Below are 18727 nucleotides of genomic sequence, written 5' to 3'. Positions count from 1 at the left end.
TAATATGATGTTAAGTCTAGTTCTGAATATTCCGCAAGGTAAATAGGTTATGGTCACGCAATTGGTTATTTTGAACTCGGCATTGTTAATGAGGAAAAGTAAATAAGTTTCAAAAAGAAAATGAAATTTATCCGGATTTTTAATTGAACCAATGTGATTGTAACTGCGCTTAATATCATAAAGCAAGGTTAACAAACCGGTTCTAGAACGAGGTGTTACATTAACCCTTTCCCCCACTCCCAAGAATACTTTTTCGTTTTACGTGGTAGATATCAGTTATGCTCCCCAAAGAAAAGCTATGGTTAGTAGGAGTGCTAAACGAGTTATGGGCTTTTCAAGGACCTTTGACTCAGCTCGTAAAAGTCTGAACTTACATATCTAAAATTGATGGTTGGCACCAGACTTGAACTTATATAAAAACTCGTTTAATAAAAAGGCCTCATGCTTCAATTCAAAAACTCGATCTTAGAGCTCTTGGCCTAGTTTATTAATTTTTTATATATTTTTTATATTACTTGTAATAACCTTTTTCTCCTCAATCCATTTTCCTCCATTTTTTTGATTAAATAGACTTTTTGAATGATTTTGTTCTATATTATATTGTTTGGTATACATTGAATTTATGATATTTATGAAATTACTAGTGTTGTTGATTGTATATTCTGTTTGGATAAATTTTTGTTATTTTTTTTAAGCAGGTTAAACCAGACTTTTATTTTTTATAAATAAGTCAGGCCACAGGCCGATAATAATATTTATAACAGGTAACAGACTTAGTCAGATTGACACATTTAAACACAGACTTAGCCTTTTAAAACCAAAGTTGGATTCGACTCGGTCCGTTAACACCCCTAATGGTGATCACTTCGCGCAAGCACAAACTGCGTTGACTAAAGTGCACCTTTTCCTAACAAAACGAACTTCCAAGGAAAAATAACGTAAGGCCGAGTATTGGATCCTGGGACAAGCTATCAACACAGACAAAAATGGCTCCGCAGTCTTTCTTCAGCTGAAACAGCAATTGATGTAACCCTCAACAGTTAACATTTGCCGTACAAGCTTTGACGTAATTCTTTTTCTTTAATTATGTGCTCTTGTTTCATTTGATAACTTTATATACTCACATAGGTCAACTATGCAGCAAGTGTAGCGAACATTATTCACATTTACAAAAGTGAGACATTTCAAGGGGTAGAATTTACAGAAATCTCTTGTAGCATTGGTGAAGCTAGCTGGTCATGATAAGATGGGGTAACTAGACGTTGCAGGGGCTCAAGAGCCACTGTGAGTTGTGCAAATGAGGGACGCGAATTTGGATCCCTGTCAGAAACAGAGAAGAAAAAGTGGTAGGGGCAGAAAACGGTCATCAATTGGAAATAAAAATAATACTTTTCCCATAAATAAATCAAATTGAAGTAGATCGTGCTTACTGTAACCAACATTCCCTGATTATTCTTCCAACTAAAGGGTCAACTTCCATAGGGATATCAAGGCGACGGTTTTGAAACCCTACTGCACCAACAACTTGCATAGGATTCATTTCCCCCCAAGGCAACCGCAGAGTGGCAAGCTCCCATAGGATGACCCCAAAACTATAAACATCACACCTGTAAATTTGAAATCATACATAATTAATAGAGATGCACTAACTAGACAAAGCTTCCGTTGGAAGAAACATGGAAATTGACATATATATATTTGCATCTAAATAGATGTTCAATTGCTGAAGTTCAGAAATTCCAGTATCGCCATTCTCAAATTGCAGTAGTCCTGTCTACCAAGCATTAAACAATTTAGCACAAACAATACAGAAAAACGAAATTCCATATGGTGCCACTGAATGCCATAACTGTGCTGTTATTAACTGAAAGAAAGAATTCTACACCAACTAAAATAGAGATTCGTTGTAAATTACAAAGTGCTTAAAAATTTGGCAAGCCTTTCACATACCAAAAGACTGGTCAAACAGGACTACCAGAACTTTTTTACTTATGACAGTTGAGGCAGCTTCGACTAGCTGCTAGAAGACAAAAAGCTTTGCAATACCTTCCATTTTTTAGGACTCAGTAAAGATTCAGATACTGATTATAGTATAGACAAACAATGAATACACAAATTATATGATAAAATGACAACTAAAAAACGAAAGAAAAAAGAGGCAGCTTAATCATAAATAGAGAACCCACTTCTCATTTGAGGGCTCATTGCGGAGAACTTCAGGAGCCATCCACTCAGGCTAGCACGATGAGGAAAAAACCATGTCAGGGTTGAATATAGAAAAGGCAGATTAAGACACATGCTGCACATGCCTAACCAAATTATCATCCCCAATAATGCATAATTTTCTCAAATTCTCACCGTTCCAGCAGTTGACTTGGATGACAAAAATGTGTTGTGTTTCAAGCGAGACAACCCGAAATCACATACCTATAGAAACATAAAGAAAAATACACCGAAAAAAGAGCAACTTAACGTCAAGCTTAGCTCAAATAAAAATCAAATCCGTAGTCCATAGTTCATATGAGTTGACGCATCCATAGTTCAAATAACAACAAAAAAAAACCACTCCTCGTTAAACCCGACTAGTGAGTGTGGGATGGAAGTAATCCTTGTATGTAGCCTTATCCTTGCATAATTACAAAGAGGCTGTTTCCTGAATTCGAACCTATGACCTTTCAGTCATGAAAGAACAACTTTACCACTGCTCCGGTTCGCCATATTTCAACAAAAATTATTTTAAAAAAATAATCATATAATTGTACATTTTCAATGTCGTGTGACTGTTCAAAACCCAACCAAATCTGACGAACCCAACACAAACTTATGGGTTGGTTGGTTTTCAGCCTAAGATTGGGTTGGTTCAGATTCCTTTGGAAAATTACAGTTGAAGTTAATTTGGGTTAGTGAAATGTTAAAACAGGTGTAAAACAACCCAAACCATCTATTGTATTAAAATAAACCAATTTACATCAAGGCATAATAACAATACAGAGTAGAATGATTGGCCTACCTCTTACATCACAACCTAGTTCAGTCTATTGTCCTAACACTAAATTGCTTCCACATTTGTAGTTGAACTTGAATCCAGATCTTTTTGCTTACTCTTCTATATTTTATTTCTTTTCTCCCTCTTTAATCATGTAGTCATTTAGAATAAATTATATTATAGCCAGCTTGATAAATGTATACAATATTAGGCAAGAAATTATCTTAAATTCAGTACATAAGATTTTTTCACAGGTTATTTTGGAGATAACTTTAATTTGGAAAGAAAATTTGAATATTGTAATTTGATAAACCAAAACAACCCAATCCAATATTTTATGGGAAAAAGTTTTGTCCTTTTAAAGGAGATAAGGTTGTGTCCTTTTAGCAGTTATAAGTTATAACTATGTACTACGGGTAGTACATAGTTATAATATTAAAGTTATACTTTTTATTTATCTCTCTTCAGAAGCTGTCTGCTGACATGGAAAGTGAAAAAAGTACAACTTTAATATTATAACTATGTACTACCCGTAGTACATAGTTATAACTACTAAAATAACACAACCTCGTGTCCTTTAAAAGGACACACTAAACCCATATTTTATTATTTGGATAGGTCATTTTGCGACCCTTTCTGTTTGTGTTATTTTCAGTTAAGTGTTCAAATGTTCTCAGTTTGAGTTGCAGTTAGGCTTCAACACCAATCAACCCAACTGAACACATGTATACTCCTATATGTAGTGTTTATTAAACACAAACAATCCGTTGTACAGGCAGCCATAAATGGCATTTCCTATATATAATATAGACTGGGTTTATATAGAGAGATATCGGTTTATTTATTAAGGCAGGTTCATCCTAGTTTAACTTAACAAAGAAACACAGAATGGACCATCTAGCTGATTATCAACTTTTGCATCTACATATCTCAGACCACAGAAGTTGTAGGCAGTTGTCAGAACAAAAAGCATATAAATAGCCCATGTATACATAAGCATTTGTATGATTGCTCAAGACCAGTCTTTAAATATTAAGAAAATGGTGTGCAAGTTTTAAGTAAAAACAAGACCAGAAATGGAACCCAAAAAATACGCACCTTGCATAAAATGACAAAAATCAGATAACAATAATCAACACCACATTTTCCAGGTCATCAACCGAATTGGCTTCACTAAACTAACAAATATATGCAATTAAAGTAAATCACTACCCATTAAACCCTAACTAGGTAAGGATGAGGGCAATCCTTGTTATCCTCGTATATTTGTAAATAGACTATTTCCAGGATTTGAACCCGTAACCTTTTGGTCACAAAGGAGCAGCTTGACCATTGCTCCAGACTCACCCTCTTAAATATATACAATTAAATTGCAAACAAGAAATTAAAGAGCAGGTATAAATGAAAGAAATGACAAACAACTGAACAAAGCATATTGATAACACCAAGTTTCCATCATATACCTTAACATTCCAGTTCTTATCAACCAAAAGATTTGGGGACTTCAGATCTCGGTGAACAATTATAGGTGTGCTGGTGTGTAAGCAATTCATGCCCCTGGCCTGGAAATTGCAGTGTTGCAAAATTAAAAGCTTTCTGTTTTCAATGTTGGTCCAAAATGAAGAAGGTAAACCTATTTCTTACCACATCTAGAGCCATTTTTATCCTTTGTTTCTCATCAATCTGACAATTAGGACGATGAAGAAGATGATACAAGCTTCCTCTGTAAAATTAAAATCAATGTGAAAATTAGATAAGGAATGGGTATCATAAATTCACGCAACTGTTGACAAATATGACAACAGTGCTAAAGTTGAAAAAGGCCTATGAAATTAATAAGAAGTTACTGATATTGTGTTAAAGAAGAAAAAAGTGAAAAAACTACTAAGATATGGAAATAACACCAAATGTGCAGAAATATACCTTGGAAGAAACTCTGTAATGATGGAGAGATTGGGAGGACGAGTAACAGCACCCATAAAAAGAACAACGTTACGATGACGCAGTCTACGCATTATCCGAACCTTGCAGCAAAAGGATGGCAAGCAAATTAATTTTCTGGCATTCAATAAAATCATGCAACTAATTCCAACCATTTTGCTCTTTCATTTTGCATACAACATCTGCTTTACTTCAAGTTAAATCATTCTTTAACCCCATCAATATTTCCATCTAATTCTTCCAAGTAGTTTTATATCAATTATCAAAGTAAAGGAATGATGATCTTAATTGTCACATGCTTTCTGTATTTTTATCTAATTCTTTTAATGCAAAGAAGATGAACACTGGCTGTATGCCCCTTACCTCTCTTTTGAATTCAGACAAGGCATCTCCTGAAAAATCCTGGTCCAAAAATTTCTTCACAGCAACCTCCTGATATTTCAAAAACAGAGTAACAGTCAGAGAATCAGAGACTAAAACTCCTAACCTCCAGGGTAAAAACTTTTGAAATTAAGCTAACTGAAAGAAATAAACTGAGAGTTTACTAATCTAGAAAGGGATTATCTGCTTTTTCATCCCGCACCCCTTCTTAAATTTCCTACTTTCCTTTTCTTCAGATTTACGTAAGAAAAAACCACTTCTCGTTAAACCCGACTAGCGAGTGTGGGGTGGAGGTAATTCTTGTACGCAGCCTTACCCTTGCATAATTGCAAAGAGGCTGTTTCCTGGATTCGAACCCATGACCTTTCAATCATGAAAGAACAACTTTATCACTGCTCCGGTTCGCCCCCTTTTTCTTCAGATTTACATAGAATATACAAAAAACCACAACCCCGACTTGCAAGAGTAGGGGATTTACATAAAAAAAATTCCCAATCCCTTTAACGAGTTGGTCACATGCTTCTAAGTTCTCAAACTGAGTGAGTAAATAACAAATCATGGACTGATAGTGAGTTAGTAATGTTATTACTTTTATTAAAGGGATTTATTACTCTTATGTTGCATAAAATATAATCTATCTCCTACACACACAAACTCAAAATGGGTCCCACTTTACTTTTTCTCTCTCTTCCCCTAAAAATGGACCCCACTTGCACCAATGAGTGTGTAGGAGATAATACATATCTTCTACAACATAAGAAAACTATTACCCTTTATTAAATTACGAATGTCATTGATGCAAGACAAACTACAAGGAAAACTATCAGTTCGAACATATTTATGCTTCTATATTCATTCTGTAATACAATGTTTTCACTGTATTAACCATCCCACTTCACTTGAAAAGAGATGGGGGTAGTGCAATAAATATCTTGCAGTTCAATCTACAACAATAATCGTCCTGTCATTATAGTACTTACTGTGCCATTCCAGTCAGCACGGTATACCTCGCCATATGAACCTATTTGCAAGAAAGCATGAATTCAAAAAATTAATAAGTAGCACATCTATAGACATGCAGAATCTGAACACCTTAAAAGCCTCACTAACAACCAGTAGACATCTTTTTAAGTTCTTGTCAATCAAGGGTATAAAAATGTAAAAATAGCGAAATTTGAGAGGTTAGATGAGCAATCACAACCATGTGACCATGCTTGCACAATTAGAAATAGAACACCAATTAACAGTAATATGATCACTTAAAAAGTCAGTAGAAATTAATTTTACATCCGGCCCTGTCAATGGTTAATTTACATCAGTGGTGAAATACTAAACCAGTGCTCCAACATCCAACTTACGGTGAATATTAATGATATAAGATATTCCATCAAGAAAATAAATATAAGTCATGCACATTACCTAGGCCAATTCTTTCGCCAATATCCAGATCCTCCCACGGAATCTCACATTCACTGACATCTATATCATCCAATATTTGATCAACCCTGTTTGTGGTGGAATCAACTGACAAGCTGCGACTCATTGGATCCGCTAATTTCAAGTTTTTCCGCACAAATCTGTGGTGTGGCCGCATCCTCTGGTCAAGTTGACCAGTTTCAATGTTTCCATGTACTTTAATCTCATCTACCATGGCATTTTGAGAATTTTCCAAATCCCAATCAACCTTGAGATCCTCAACCCCCTTCAGTTCACCCACACCAGATGGTGAAACCGAACCAGTAACATGAGCTGATTTTTTACTATTTCTATAATTATTTACATTTGTATTGTATGTTGATTTGGATCCTTTGAGATCAATCTTTTCAGATATGGAAGAATTATTGGAAACTATTAAAGGTGGACTATATTCATTAGGATCATGATTAATTTGCCTGGGGATTTCATTGTAAGCATAATGATTCTTCCACATTAATGGGACAGGGGGTTGACTAGATACAGTATTATTTCTTGTACTCTGAAGCTCAGGAGCTTTATTTTCCACTGTTTTGTTATGTGCAGAGGTTTTGCCAGTTCCTTTAATCTGGAATGGGTTAAGATCTGCAAAAAGGTTTCGGGAGTCATCTGGGCTGTTTAGGCTATATGGTACAACATTAATGTTCAGTCTAGTCCCGTCACCAGCCACATTCATTCCGCGAGTCCCTTTGTAGAGAGAAGCACTGGATAATTGTGCAGAATTTTCTAGTTGATTAGGAGTTACTCTATTAGGTATTTTAGAAGGACCAACACCATTGTCTCCTTTCAAATCAAAGTTAGAAGGCATGTACTCTGACTTGTCAAAACATGATTTCTGATTCAACTGTGGTGAACCACCTTTTATCACAGAATTTTGACTACTACCTTCACCATGAGATGGCATTGGTCCTGTGTAAGAGAAATCGGTTTCCTTGGCGGAAGGTAAACTTGGCAAAACCTTGGGATTGTAAGGCATAAAGGAAGTATCCCTTGCACTTGAAATATCAGCTGGGATAAGTGTGCCAGGAGCAGCCATGAGATCAACCAAAAACTCCCTGAAAGCAGAACAGGAGATATCAGTCCGACAGGATCAAAACAGCCCCCAAAATTTCTGGGCACAATTAAGGAGATTTCTAATTCTTATATTAGTCAAAATGCCTACACATATTAAAGAAGATAAACAACAGCACACCATGAATAACAACACATACACATGCGCATACAAATTAATAAGTTTTCATTTACCAACCAATGCATGAAAAATACAAGGATAGTGAAAGTGATAACCTTTCATCCTCCAACTTAATAATGTTGACAGCATCATCCTCAACACCAGTATAGTGACTACCTTTTACCAGTTTACAAGGCATATTGATATTGTCAGCTAATACCTACATCCAAAGAAACAGAAATTACATTATGCAACTAAAAATTGATAAGCAAAAATGTTGAATCTTGGTAAAATCCACAATTATCCATAATATGATCCCCTAGAGTCTAAAATAAAACTAGTAATACTACTGAGATAAATTAAAAAACTTGTTCACCACATCCAAATCGAGAAAACTTTGCAATTATATGAAACCCTGGACCCTAAAGGTTTGAAATTTGCAATAGTGTTAGAGGAAATATTAATGAGTTGAGCCAGCCAATAATATTATTTCAATCTAAATTTAATGATCCAAGCTTTCTCAGTTTCTGTTAAGCAGACTAACAATACAGCCAGAAATATTAATTCTTAATTCACACCCAGGCTAGTTTAGCATAGCAAACTTACTTGTGTGACTTGCCTGACTTTTTTTTAGTTGTTTATTATTACTTTCTTTTGCATAATGTTGTAAGTGACTTAATAGTTATTTGACTTATTTCATGTATCATGTTCACTAAATTTCAATTACATTTTTATGTAACTTGTTGCCTAGTATGCCACCTGTTTGTGCAGATTATATTAGACTAGCCTAACATCAAATTATGGTCTACAAGCCTTCAATCACCAGCAATAGTCATAATGCTGACCTTGAAAAGCAAAGCACGATGTCTGGAGAGCCCAATATTTATGGAGCCCAGAGGCAACACACTCGTGGGCACAGATGTCCTCAATTCTGTGATTCTTTCTGTCCATCTTGCCAATATAATATTAGCATCTTTTACAGCACCACCCATATAACCCATAACAAGTTCAGAAAGCCTTTGTACCAAAATAACAACCTCAGTGACAGGGCAGTCTAATGCAATACATTGTGCAACTTGCAACAGCTCTTCGAGAGCAGGATCGATTGTATGGTTAACTATCACAGCTTCAAAGCCAGAATTTCCCGGATTTGCTTCGAGATCTGTCAGAGATGGCATCTTTCCTTGCATTGCTAAATTGGTATCGAGCGCATATACATCATAAAAACCATCTACAACTTTCTCCTCATAGTCAAGCACATTGTATTCCTGGTCAAAGGAAAAGAACATGCAAGAAAATCAAACAGGAACCGTTCAACAAGCAGTAAATGCAAAGGTGAAAAAAGCATCAACGGTTATAGGTGCACAACCAATAAAGTAAAAGTGTACATGTTCATTTAATTAATATAACAATGTGCAAGACTGTAACAAAGTCATACCATATGACGGAGTATTTTTACAAAAATCTTGATAGAATAACTACTTTTAAGTACAGAAACAATAAAGCGTAAAAACATATTGAGATAACTTTTCAAGAGAAAAGGATTCGAAATAGACTAATATCCGCACAAAATTATTGAGTCGAAATCCCAGAAACCACAAACGTACCAAAACCAAGTACTAAATCTGCGAGAGATATTTCCGCTGATTTTGCAGTAGAAATGCAAATTGTCTAAAGAAAGTTAGGGAATGAATCTGTTTAATAAAAATTCATCCAAGAACATTTTTTACTTTCTTTAGCAGGTCAATCACACAAATGAACACCATGGTTTTTAAAATGGTGATTTACAATTCCATATTGGTGATTTCTAAGGATGTAATACACTTCCAAAAAAGCACAATATAGTTTGATCACACTTGCCCAATCGTCATTCCAGACTACCGACCTATGAATACAGAGATATTCACACAAGTCTTAAAATAGGTTCCAGCTCGTTCGGTAACACTAGATATCAGACTTTTATACGCTTAATTGAAGACAATAAATGAAAATTCAGATTATTTCATGCAATTACCGACACGAACATTGATCAATTTGATCTGCAGTTAAACAAAGTTGCATGCTAGCTTACACTAGCCGTAGTCGCATATAAAGCCCCAATCTGAGCCCCATTCTACAACTCACTACATGAAGAATTAAGTTAAAGCCCGAAAAACAACTACCGCATTAATTAAGATAAGTACTGAGCTTAAAATACTAATCCATGCTTCGCTCCGAATTTCCAATTAAGCATGACTATAGGCGAAAAACTCGAACGATTCACGAACTTACCCAGTACTGCCTAGACAGAGCCTCCGCTACACCATCATCATTCCTCGTTGAATCAATTCTATGGCCTCCCAAGCTCAGGCGCGTGCGATCAGCCGGGAAGTCCGAATTGGAAGCGCTTATGGCGAGGGCTAACTGAACCTGAAACTCCTCCTCCGATGAGAAATAGTCCTGGCGATTGACCACAGCATTTGCCGGACTGGAAGCAACAGGCGCCGCCGTAGACGGCAATGAAGAAGAATGAGTGGCCGGGGAGGAGCCGGAAAGAGTGCGGTTATCGGTGGCGCAAGACGACGACGACGACGATGATGATGAGACTGAGGTGGCGGGAATTTCATTAGATCGGTTAGGGTCATGGTTGTTGTTGGTCCCTATGTGAAGCTTTTTGAAAATGTTCTTCATCTTTCTTTCTCAATTCTTTCTTTGGCCTTTGCGATTTGTCTCTCTTCAATTCTCAATTCTCTGGTTTTGAAGTGAAATACTGTAGTGGAAGAAAGTGTGTGGACTTCCGAGGGAAAACTTTTATGGCAGCGAAATAACTTTGTGGTGACCGGTAATCAAACGGGCACGGACTTTTCTTAAATTACGAAAATGGGATGCATACTTGGATGCGTTGATATTACGACACGAATTAAACGCGCAATTACACATTGGCATGGTAACCTACGTGTCAAAAAATTTGTACCATTCACTTAGTGTATCTATCCAATAAAAAATGAAGAATGACTGTCATGTTTGTATTAAAAGAAGAGAAAAATATTTTTCTTATCTAAATATCATTTGTTAAATAACAGATGTACATACTACAAATGTACAGAAGATGGAGGAGAAAAACTTCAGTCCACAAAGCACAAATTCAGTGCTCCTTTTTATTAATTATTTTTCTTCTTTTTTTACCAATTTTTTTTTATATTTTTCTCTAAATCCTAAAACTTTTCCTTTTTTAGTAAAAGAAAGAGTAAATACCCTTTTTGGTCCTCAACAAATTTCACGATGTTCGCTTTAGTCCCTAGCAAATAAAAAGGCCCATTGTGGTCCCAAAAAAATTCAAAATGGACCCATTTTAGTCCTTTTAGGGACTAATATGGGTCTTTTTTGAATTTGTGAGGGACCACGATTTCAACTAAATGTGTCCATTTTGAATTTCTTAGGGACCATGATGGGCCTTTTAATTTGCTAGGGACTAAAGCGGGCATCGTAAAATTTACTGAGGACCAAAAATGGTATTTACTCTAAAAGAAATTATTGAGTTGGGTGCTCCCATGTAGGGGTGAAAGTGGGCTAGGCTGGGCCAAGCTTTGCCCCGAAAAGCCCAAGCCTACGCCAAAAAATTTAATTTTTTGCCTGGCCCAAGCCTAGTACGAGTCTAATTGTTAGCCTGACTTGGCCCGTTTATAAAAAAACAAATGGCCTGACTTGGCCCGTTAGCCTGTTAATTTTTAACTTCCAAGCATGACCATGAATCAACTTTACAAAGTACTCAAATTCTGTTGCTACACCAAAAATCATAATTTCAACGTCCAAACAGAATCATGAATCATAACAAAACTCATACAATATGCATTTAAGTCATTTTCAAAATCAAAATGCTCAAATTAAATAACTTATATTTCATCAGACCCAACAAACAAATCCATACTATGTAAATTAAAATAACTACATGAATCCAACAAACACATCATGATGCTTGTAGTAAGGGCCTGTTTGGTGTGACGTATAAGGCATGATAGTATAAGCTTATACTATACGTTATGACATTTTCAGTTGTTTGGTGTGACTACCGTATAGTATAAGCTTATACAGCATAAACCCTTAATACATCAAAACGATGTATAACTTAATCCGGCCTAAGGGTGAGGGATAAGATCTGATAAGAGATTGATGTATTAACATCGTTGACCAATGTAATTCTCAAAAATTAATATATTATTTTAATATTAATCTATTAAAATAAAAATTTATTTTTCAATATATTAATTTTTAAAATATTGAATATTTTTATTTTTATAAAAATTAATTTATATTTTGGACACACTGATCAATAAATTTTTATAAAAATTAATATCATATGACATTTTTTGAAGAATTATATAAATTCTTTATTAAAAGATATTTTTATTAAAAATATTTATTTTTATCATATATAGTATTATACAGTGCATTACCAAATACTAGATGATATTATCTTATACAATATATAATTTATTACAATACCCTGCCAAACGCTTGATAGTATTAAAATTCAATCAGGTCTTATACAATCAGGCCTTATACTATCATGTCTTATACTATCAGGCCTTATCCTATACTATACACCAAACATGCCCTAAGTATAACCTTTCCCAAAAATCTTTTAATATATTCATATACACAATCTAACATGTTGAGATGTTGGTTCCTCCTATATAAGAAATAAAGTAAGATTTCTATTAAAATATAATCGAATATAATTAAGTTATAAATAATTGTAATTGATTAAATTTATATCTTTTGTTTTTCCTGCAAGGCATACTTACTCTATGGGCCCTAAAATTAAATTTATATCGTTTGGCTCCACCCATTTACTCTTTATTTTATTTAAAATAAATAGTATAATAGAGGCCGGCCTGCAGGCTTATAGGCCCGGTCTTTGAAAGTGGGCCTACGGTCTTTTTATTAAACAGATTTTTTTAAGGTCCAAGCCCGACCTATTATACAAAATATACTAGGTCAGGTCTGGCCTGATGTAGGCCGAGCCATAAGCCCCTGTAGGCCAACCCGACCCATTTTCACCCTACTCCCATGCATATAAGTTTTTCTCATGACAGAGGCACTACGAGTAACGTACTCATTTGATGAGTAATTATTATCGGTCTATCTTGAATGTAAAAAAATGGATTAAATTTGATTTAAAAATTAAGAAATAAGTTATTGTTTTAGTTTTTATAGATTTGAAAAATTTAAATATAGAACTTTTATTAAATATGATAGGATTTGTTTAAATAAACTATTAATAAAGATAAAAGTATAAAAAAATAAATAAATCAATTTCACTTTTAGTGAGTTTCAAATATAATAATTATTTTACAATAAATTCAAATTCAATCTTCAGTAATAATACATTTTAATTTTTAAATCCAATCAAATCAATTTAATTATTTTTAATTTTAGTTTATTTTAAAGACGACTATTGTGTTAATTGAATAAGATAAATTTTTTGTTGTGTATAATTGAAAGTGAGTAGATCTTTGCAAAGAGAAAAGAAGTAAAATGTTAATAAGAAGGAACACTGACCAAAATGTCACTGTTCACTAACTTTTTTACCTAAATGTCACGCGAACAATATTATTTCTCAATCTGCCACGGGGGCAAATTCGCTACCCGGTGTAGCAAACTCGGTTGGCTGACATGTCACGTTTCTAGTGGACACCAACTTGATTTTAACCAAGTTCGCCTACATGGTAGGCGACCTTCATTTTTTTTATTAATTTTTTAAAAAATTTGATACTTGTTATCCATTAAAAATGTGACACGTCAGCAAACCGAGTTCGCTACACAGGATAGCGAACTTGCCCCCGTGGCATATTGAAAAATAACACTGTTCGCGTGGTATTTAGTTAAAAAAGTTGGTGAACAGTGATATTTTGGTCAGTGTTCCTAATAAGACTCACTTACTTTTACGTGAATGTGACAAAAATATATTGTGTAATAAAAGCAGAAGCAATAAATCCTATTACAAATAATTTGATAGATGATGAGATTAGGGTTGGCAAAAATGAGCTAACATGTCGGGTTGAGTTGGTAAAAATGAGCTGTCAACCCGACTTGAGTCAGCTCGGAAAAAAACTAGCCAACCCACGGTCAAACGGGCTAGCTCGCGAGTCGAAGTTTTTTATTTATAAAAAATACAAAATATAATATACACATATAGACCAAACTCACACATGGTGTCATCGCCTTTCTTCCATCTCTAAACCTGAGTCTCTAATCTTCTCACATCCCTGCCATTTTTATATTATTAAGCTGTGCTGGCTCTGTTTAATTTAAATATCTTAGCCATTCGGTAGCAAGTGGTTCTGATTGTTTCTCGATGTTAATGCAAATTTGTTGTGAAAAAAATTTGAAACTATAATATTTTGCTTTTATTTCTCATTTTGTAACCCTTTGTTTAAGCTGATGGAAGCCACATAGCAGATGCATTAATACTAAAGGTTCATTTAAATAGGCTGAAAACGAGCCAATCCGCGAGCAATTTTAGAGCCAACTCACGAGTCAATTTTTGAGCCAACTCGCGAGCTATTTTTTCAAACTAATCTACGAGCCATATTTTTGAGTCAACCCGCGAGTCAACCCTAACCCGACTTGGATCGGGTTGTGTTGGATTTTCTGACTCGTTTTTTTTTTTCGAGCCAACCCTAACTCAGTTCATTTTTTCGGGTTGCATGCGAGTTTAGCCGGGTCGAGCTATTTTACCAACCCTAGATGAGACGCCCAAAACTAATATGACACTCGTTCAATAATGCGTAAAAAAATATTTCCAATACAAGAGATTTAACACACAATTCATATAAAATAACTTCGAGCTTATGTAAATTGAAAAATAATAACATTCATTAAGTCATATTTTATTCGTTATTATCGTATTAGATATTATATTATATATGTGGGAATAGGATTTTTACAACAACATAAGTTATATTTTTAATTTTAGTTATCGATCCTATTTATATTTAACAGTTCATATTTATTGAATATGTAAACAGTTAGATGCAAGTAATTCAATGGTTAAGATTTGTATAAAAACTCTTGTTTCTAAACTAATATAAGTTCATCGTCTTTCTATATATGTAATACTACTCCTTTAGTTTCATATAAGAATCTACGTAGTTCAATACTCAATTAATCAATTTATGAAACACAGTGTAAAATTTACTCATATATATAATAAAAGTCTTTATTCAATTTGTTTTTAAATAAGAGGTTTTCCCATTTTTCTTATGAAATAATAATTAAACTTAAGGCACTAATTTCTCACTCGAGATATAAAAGAAAAGTTATAAATCAATATAACTTATAAACAATCTCCTTTGACTTTTAAAGTTTTATTTCAATTTAATTCTAATTCGCTCGTATTAATGTATCAGTATAGTGAGAGATTTTGTTGAAACAGCAAGCATTTTTATTTCTTTCAGATCACATATCATATTGTTGTTGTTTGTTTGAACTTTGAAGTAAAAAATAAATAGACAACGGTAATGATATGTGACAGAAATGTTTTTTTATTTTTATTCGTTGTTGCCTTATGAAGAATGAATTATATTAATTAATTTTTTTGGTAAACAATTATATTAATTAATTTAATACTATTAAAGTTAACAAAATTGACTAAAAATTAACAAAAAAGAAACAGAAAATTAAATCAAATAAATTATACAATAAAACGTCTCAATGATGATATTAATTAATTTAATACTATAAAAGTTAACAAACAAACAAGAAATTAAATCAAAGAAATTATATAATAAAATGACTCAACGAGTATCTTCCGAGATTTCGATGTTGTTGAATTCTTGGTGAATTAGGAGGAATTGTTTGCAAGATCCAAATAGTAAGCATCAAATCCCATTTCTCCATCCACTATAAAAGATCCCACTTAATGTAGAAAAATCATTACTGTTGACAGTAGTTTTATCGTCTGGGGAAGGCAGAGGAAATCATAAATTCACTCGACCCACCAATTGAGTTAAACTGTCCAATATTTTTTGTATTGTTGATTTGCTGAAATTGGTTAAGCTCAATTGATTGTGGAATGTCCTGTGATAAACTCAAACTTTGATTTGCTGAAACATGGGTAGGCTGGACAAGTTCAGAGGAACCAATTCCTCTCATGTTCAAGCTTACAGGGGGGTTTAGCCTACAAAAAATTGCACCAGATGTGTATGAAGGTTGTGTAGGGGTTAAGATTCTTCCTGATCTAGACAAGGTGTTAAAATTTCTATATCTATCCATCAAATTGTTTTGCACATAAGGACCACTATGACCCAATGGAGGAACCCCACTATCTTGTTGAGTTGCCTTCTTTAAACCGAGCCTATATTTCTGCAATATAAAATGAGGACGAGCTTATATGCAATCATCACAATACAAGATATCTGGACAAAGTTATACATTCACTATGCGCATCTATACTTCCAAAAATGACATTATTCAAAATTTTAATGAATCATCAAATCTAAATGATTATCATACCATCATTTTCTCTTAGGGAAATGATGAAATTTGCATTTTAATCATAAATAATTTGAAAATTCATGTCAAAGGTGAAATTTAGAACTCATACCTGCAGATGGCTTGATATATTTTCTTTTGTAAGCCCTTCGACATTCATTAGCTCAAGGATTTTCTTCGGGACAGCCTCTACAATAACAATTGAAGAAAGCTCGTATTAATAATGATAATATCCATATTGAGATATTAAGTAGTCAAATTTAAGTTATATGTTCTCAAATCAAACAAAAAAGGGAAAGTTAATCTTCATCGGCATAAAAACTTACTGTCAATGCCCAATTCATTAACTGTTGCAACGAATTTTGTATGCAACTCAACATTCCAAAATAAACGTGACTTCTTCTGAGTTGAGGATTCCTTATTCTCTTTTACACTTTTTTCATCATCTTCTTCCTCTTCCTCGTTTCGTTCCTTCCTTTTTTGACACAAGTTTTTATTATAGTCTACGTTATCAACTGACGTGATGCCTTGACCACCTTCCCCAACCATATTGGGGGCTTTCTCCTCATTAGATAACTTATCCTTATGCTTGCAATCAATCTTCTTTCGCAATACGTGTTGCCATATATTTCGCAACACGTCAATTCGAGGAGGTTTGATTAAGTAGTCACAAGCACCATGCATAACACCTTTCATTACTAGCTCTTTATCATTGCATACTGTCAACACTAGATCACAAAAAGAAAAAACCTAAATTAATTGGTGAGTTCATCTTATAATTGTAAAAGAATACATGCCATGAGACTAGATTTATCTCTAGCTTTGGGAAGAACAGTAGAAGAAAAATTAAAACAAATTAAATTTGGAATTTGAGACTTTTTCAACAGTTAAATATTAGTAATCTCATAATAAGAAAAAGTAAATCTCAAGTTGAATATATAATAAGACAAAAGTGTGCGAACTTACTGACAACAGGTAGGTCCATTTCGAGTCCCACTGTCTCAAGGAGTTTAAATCCATCCATGTATGGCATATTTACATCGCTAATAACAAGGTCAAATTTGTTTTTGTTTTCTCTTAAAATTTCCAAAGCCTTAATTGACTGAGTAGTTGTAGTAACTGTAACAACCATAAATCAAACGTAAGATTTAGTTAGAATCGTACAAGATAAAGACTTCCACTATCAAAGTAAATCAATTCACCCAATAACAAATGCTTAATTAGAATAATGGAACTTATAATTCTAAAATTCAAAATAAAATATCCAAGAAAATAATTTAAAAAAAAATACAAATGAAGACCGAATTTTCAAGGACTCCTCTCTTGCATAGAATTTTTTTTTGTTTTGAACATTTAAAAAAATCATATATATATATATATATATATATATATATATATATATATATATATATATAGGATTTTATTAATCTTATGTTAAAGGAGATAGTTATCTCATGTCATAGAGATCAATTTGTGGGCTCTACCACCTGAAAAAAGAAAATAAAAAAATAGCACAGTTATCGAAGAGTGTGTAGGAGAGAAAACTTATCTCATGTAACATGAGAATAGTTTTTTCCACACACACATATATATATATATATATATATATATATATATATATATGGGTTTTGTTAATGTCATGTAACATGAAAATTGATACATCATGTTACAGAGACAAGTTTTTGTAGGACCCACCAAATATTAGGAAAACGAACTGAGAGTAGGAGGAAACAAAATTTTCATGTAACATAACATTTGTTTTTCCCTATATATATATGGGAAAATATTTTCTCATGTTGTAACCCTTCAATTTGCATGCAAATTTTTTTTTTTTTTTAATAAATATGAAGCCCACCACTAGTTGAGTCACAACATGAGAATTGAATTCTCAGAAGGAAGAGCACACAAAACTTCAAAAAAATTGGGGGATAAAAGATGACAAACCATGATATTGACATTTGCGAAGCATATTCTCCAACACATTAAGACAAACTTGGTTATCATCAACCGCCAGAACACGCATTCTTACTGGAAAACGGTCTCTTGTTCCATCTTCATCCACCAAATGAGACTCCACTATCATCTTGAACTACGAACCAAATACCTGTACAAAAAACACAAATATTTGGTACTCTAGAGAAAATCTCCTTTTTTTTTTTTTTCTCTGAAGCCAATGGCTTTGCTTTGCTCTGCTATCTACTATTTGTACTTGGCATTAACTTTCTTTTTCAACCAAATACAATAACAATCTTAACACCCTTGACCTTGGGCTTTTGTCTTCCTAGTGATTGATTGATTAT

At 33.7% G+C, this 18727-nt stretch overlaps 2 protein-coding genes across 2 annotated transcripts; both read right to left on the bottom strand.

Annotated features, from left to right (window-relative positions):
* Positions 1-769: 769 nt before the first annotated feature.
* On the bottom strand, positions 770-10715 carry LOC133293833 (serine/threonine-protein kinase EDR1-like). The gene is made up of 13 exons (XM_061492432.1): positions 10224-10715; positions 8798-9220; positions 8069-8172; positions 6728-7836; positions 6289-6329; positions 5291-5359; positions 4910-5010; positions 4631-4709; positions 4450-4548; positions 2359-2427; positions 2187-2236; positions 1431-1607; positions 770-1320 (listed from the first exon to the last, which is right to left on the bottom strand). Exons 1-13 carry the CDS (start codon positions 10620-10622, stop codon positions 1185-1187), a joined length of 2856 nt encoding a protein of 951 aa, XP_061348416.1. The 5' UTR covers positions 10623-10715; the 3' UTR covers positions 770-1184.
* A 5172-nt stretch (positions 10716-15887) lies between these two features.
* LOC133293885 (two-component response regulator ORR24-like) lies at positions 15888-18510 on the bottom strand. Its single transcript, XM_061492508.1, has 6 exons — positions 18372-18510; positions 17394-17546; positions 17035-17155; positions 16754-16833; positions 16540-16616; positions 15888-16298 (listed from the first exon to the last, which is right to left on the bottom strand). Exons 1-6 carry the CDS (start codon positions 18508-18510, stop codon positions 15888-15890), a joined length of 981 nt encoding a protein of 326 aa, XP_061348492.1.
* Positions 18511-18727: the final 217 nt, after the last annotated feature.

This window comes from Gastrolobium bilobum, unplaced genomic scaffold, assembly GCF_033153095.1.
Source record: "Gastrolobium bilobum isolate Gb01-03AN ecotype WA unplaced genomic scaffold, APGP_CSIRO_Gbil_v1 utg4431, whole genome shotgun sequence".
Classification (NCBI taxonomy): Eukaryota; Viridiplantae; Streptophyta; class Magnoliopsida; order Fabales; family Fabaceae; genus Gastrolobium; species Gastrolobium bilobum.
The sequence above is the reverse complement of the archived record's forward strand: the minus strand, read 5'-3'. Positions and strand labels throughout refer to the sequence as shown.

Coding starts and splice junctions, on each gene's coding strand:
- LOC133293833 (XM_061492432.1), bottom strand. CDS start 10,622: ATGAAGAACATTTTCAAAAAGCTTCACATAGGGACCAACAACAACCAT. Junction 5,360..6,288: donor GTGCTGACTGGAATGGCACA/GTAAGTACTATA, acceptor TTGAAATATCAG/GAGGTTGCTGTGAAGAAATT. Junction 1,608..2,186: donor AATGAGCCCTCAAATGAGAA/GTGGGTTCTCTA, acceptor TCAAATTTACAG/GTGTGATGTTTATAGTTTTG.
- LOC133293885 (XM_061492508.1), bottom strand. CDS start 18,510: ATGATAGTGGAGTCTCATTTGGTGGATGAAGATGGAACAAGAGACCGT. Junction 17,547..18,371: donor TCGCAAATGTCAATATCATG/GTTTGTCATCTT, acceptor TGGTTGTTACAG/TTACTACAACTACTCAGTCA. Junction 17,156..17,393: donor AATGGACCTACCTGTTGTCA/GTAAGTTCGCAC, acceptor TTTGTGATCTAG/TGTTGACAGTATGCAATGAT.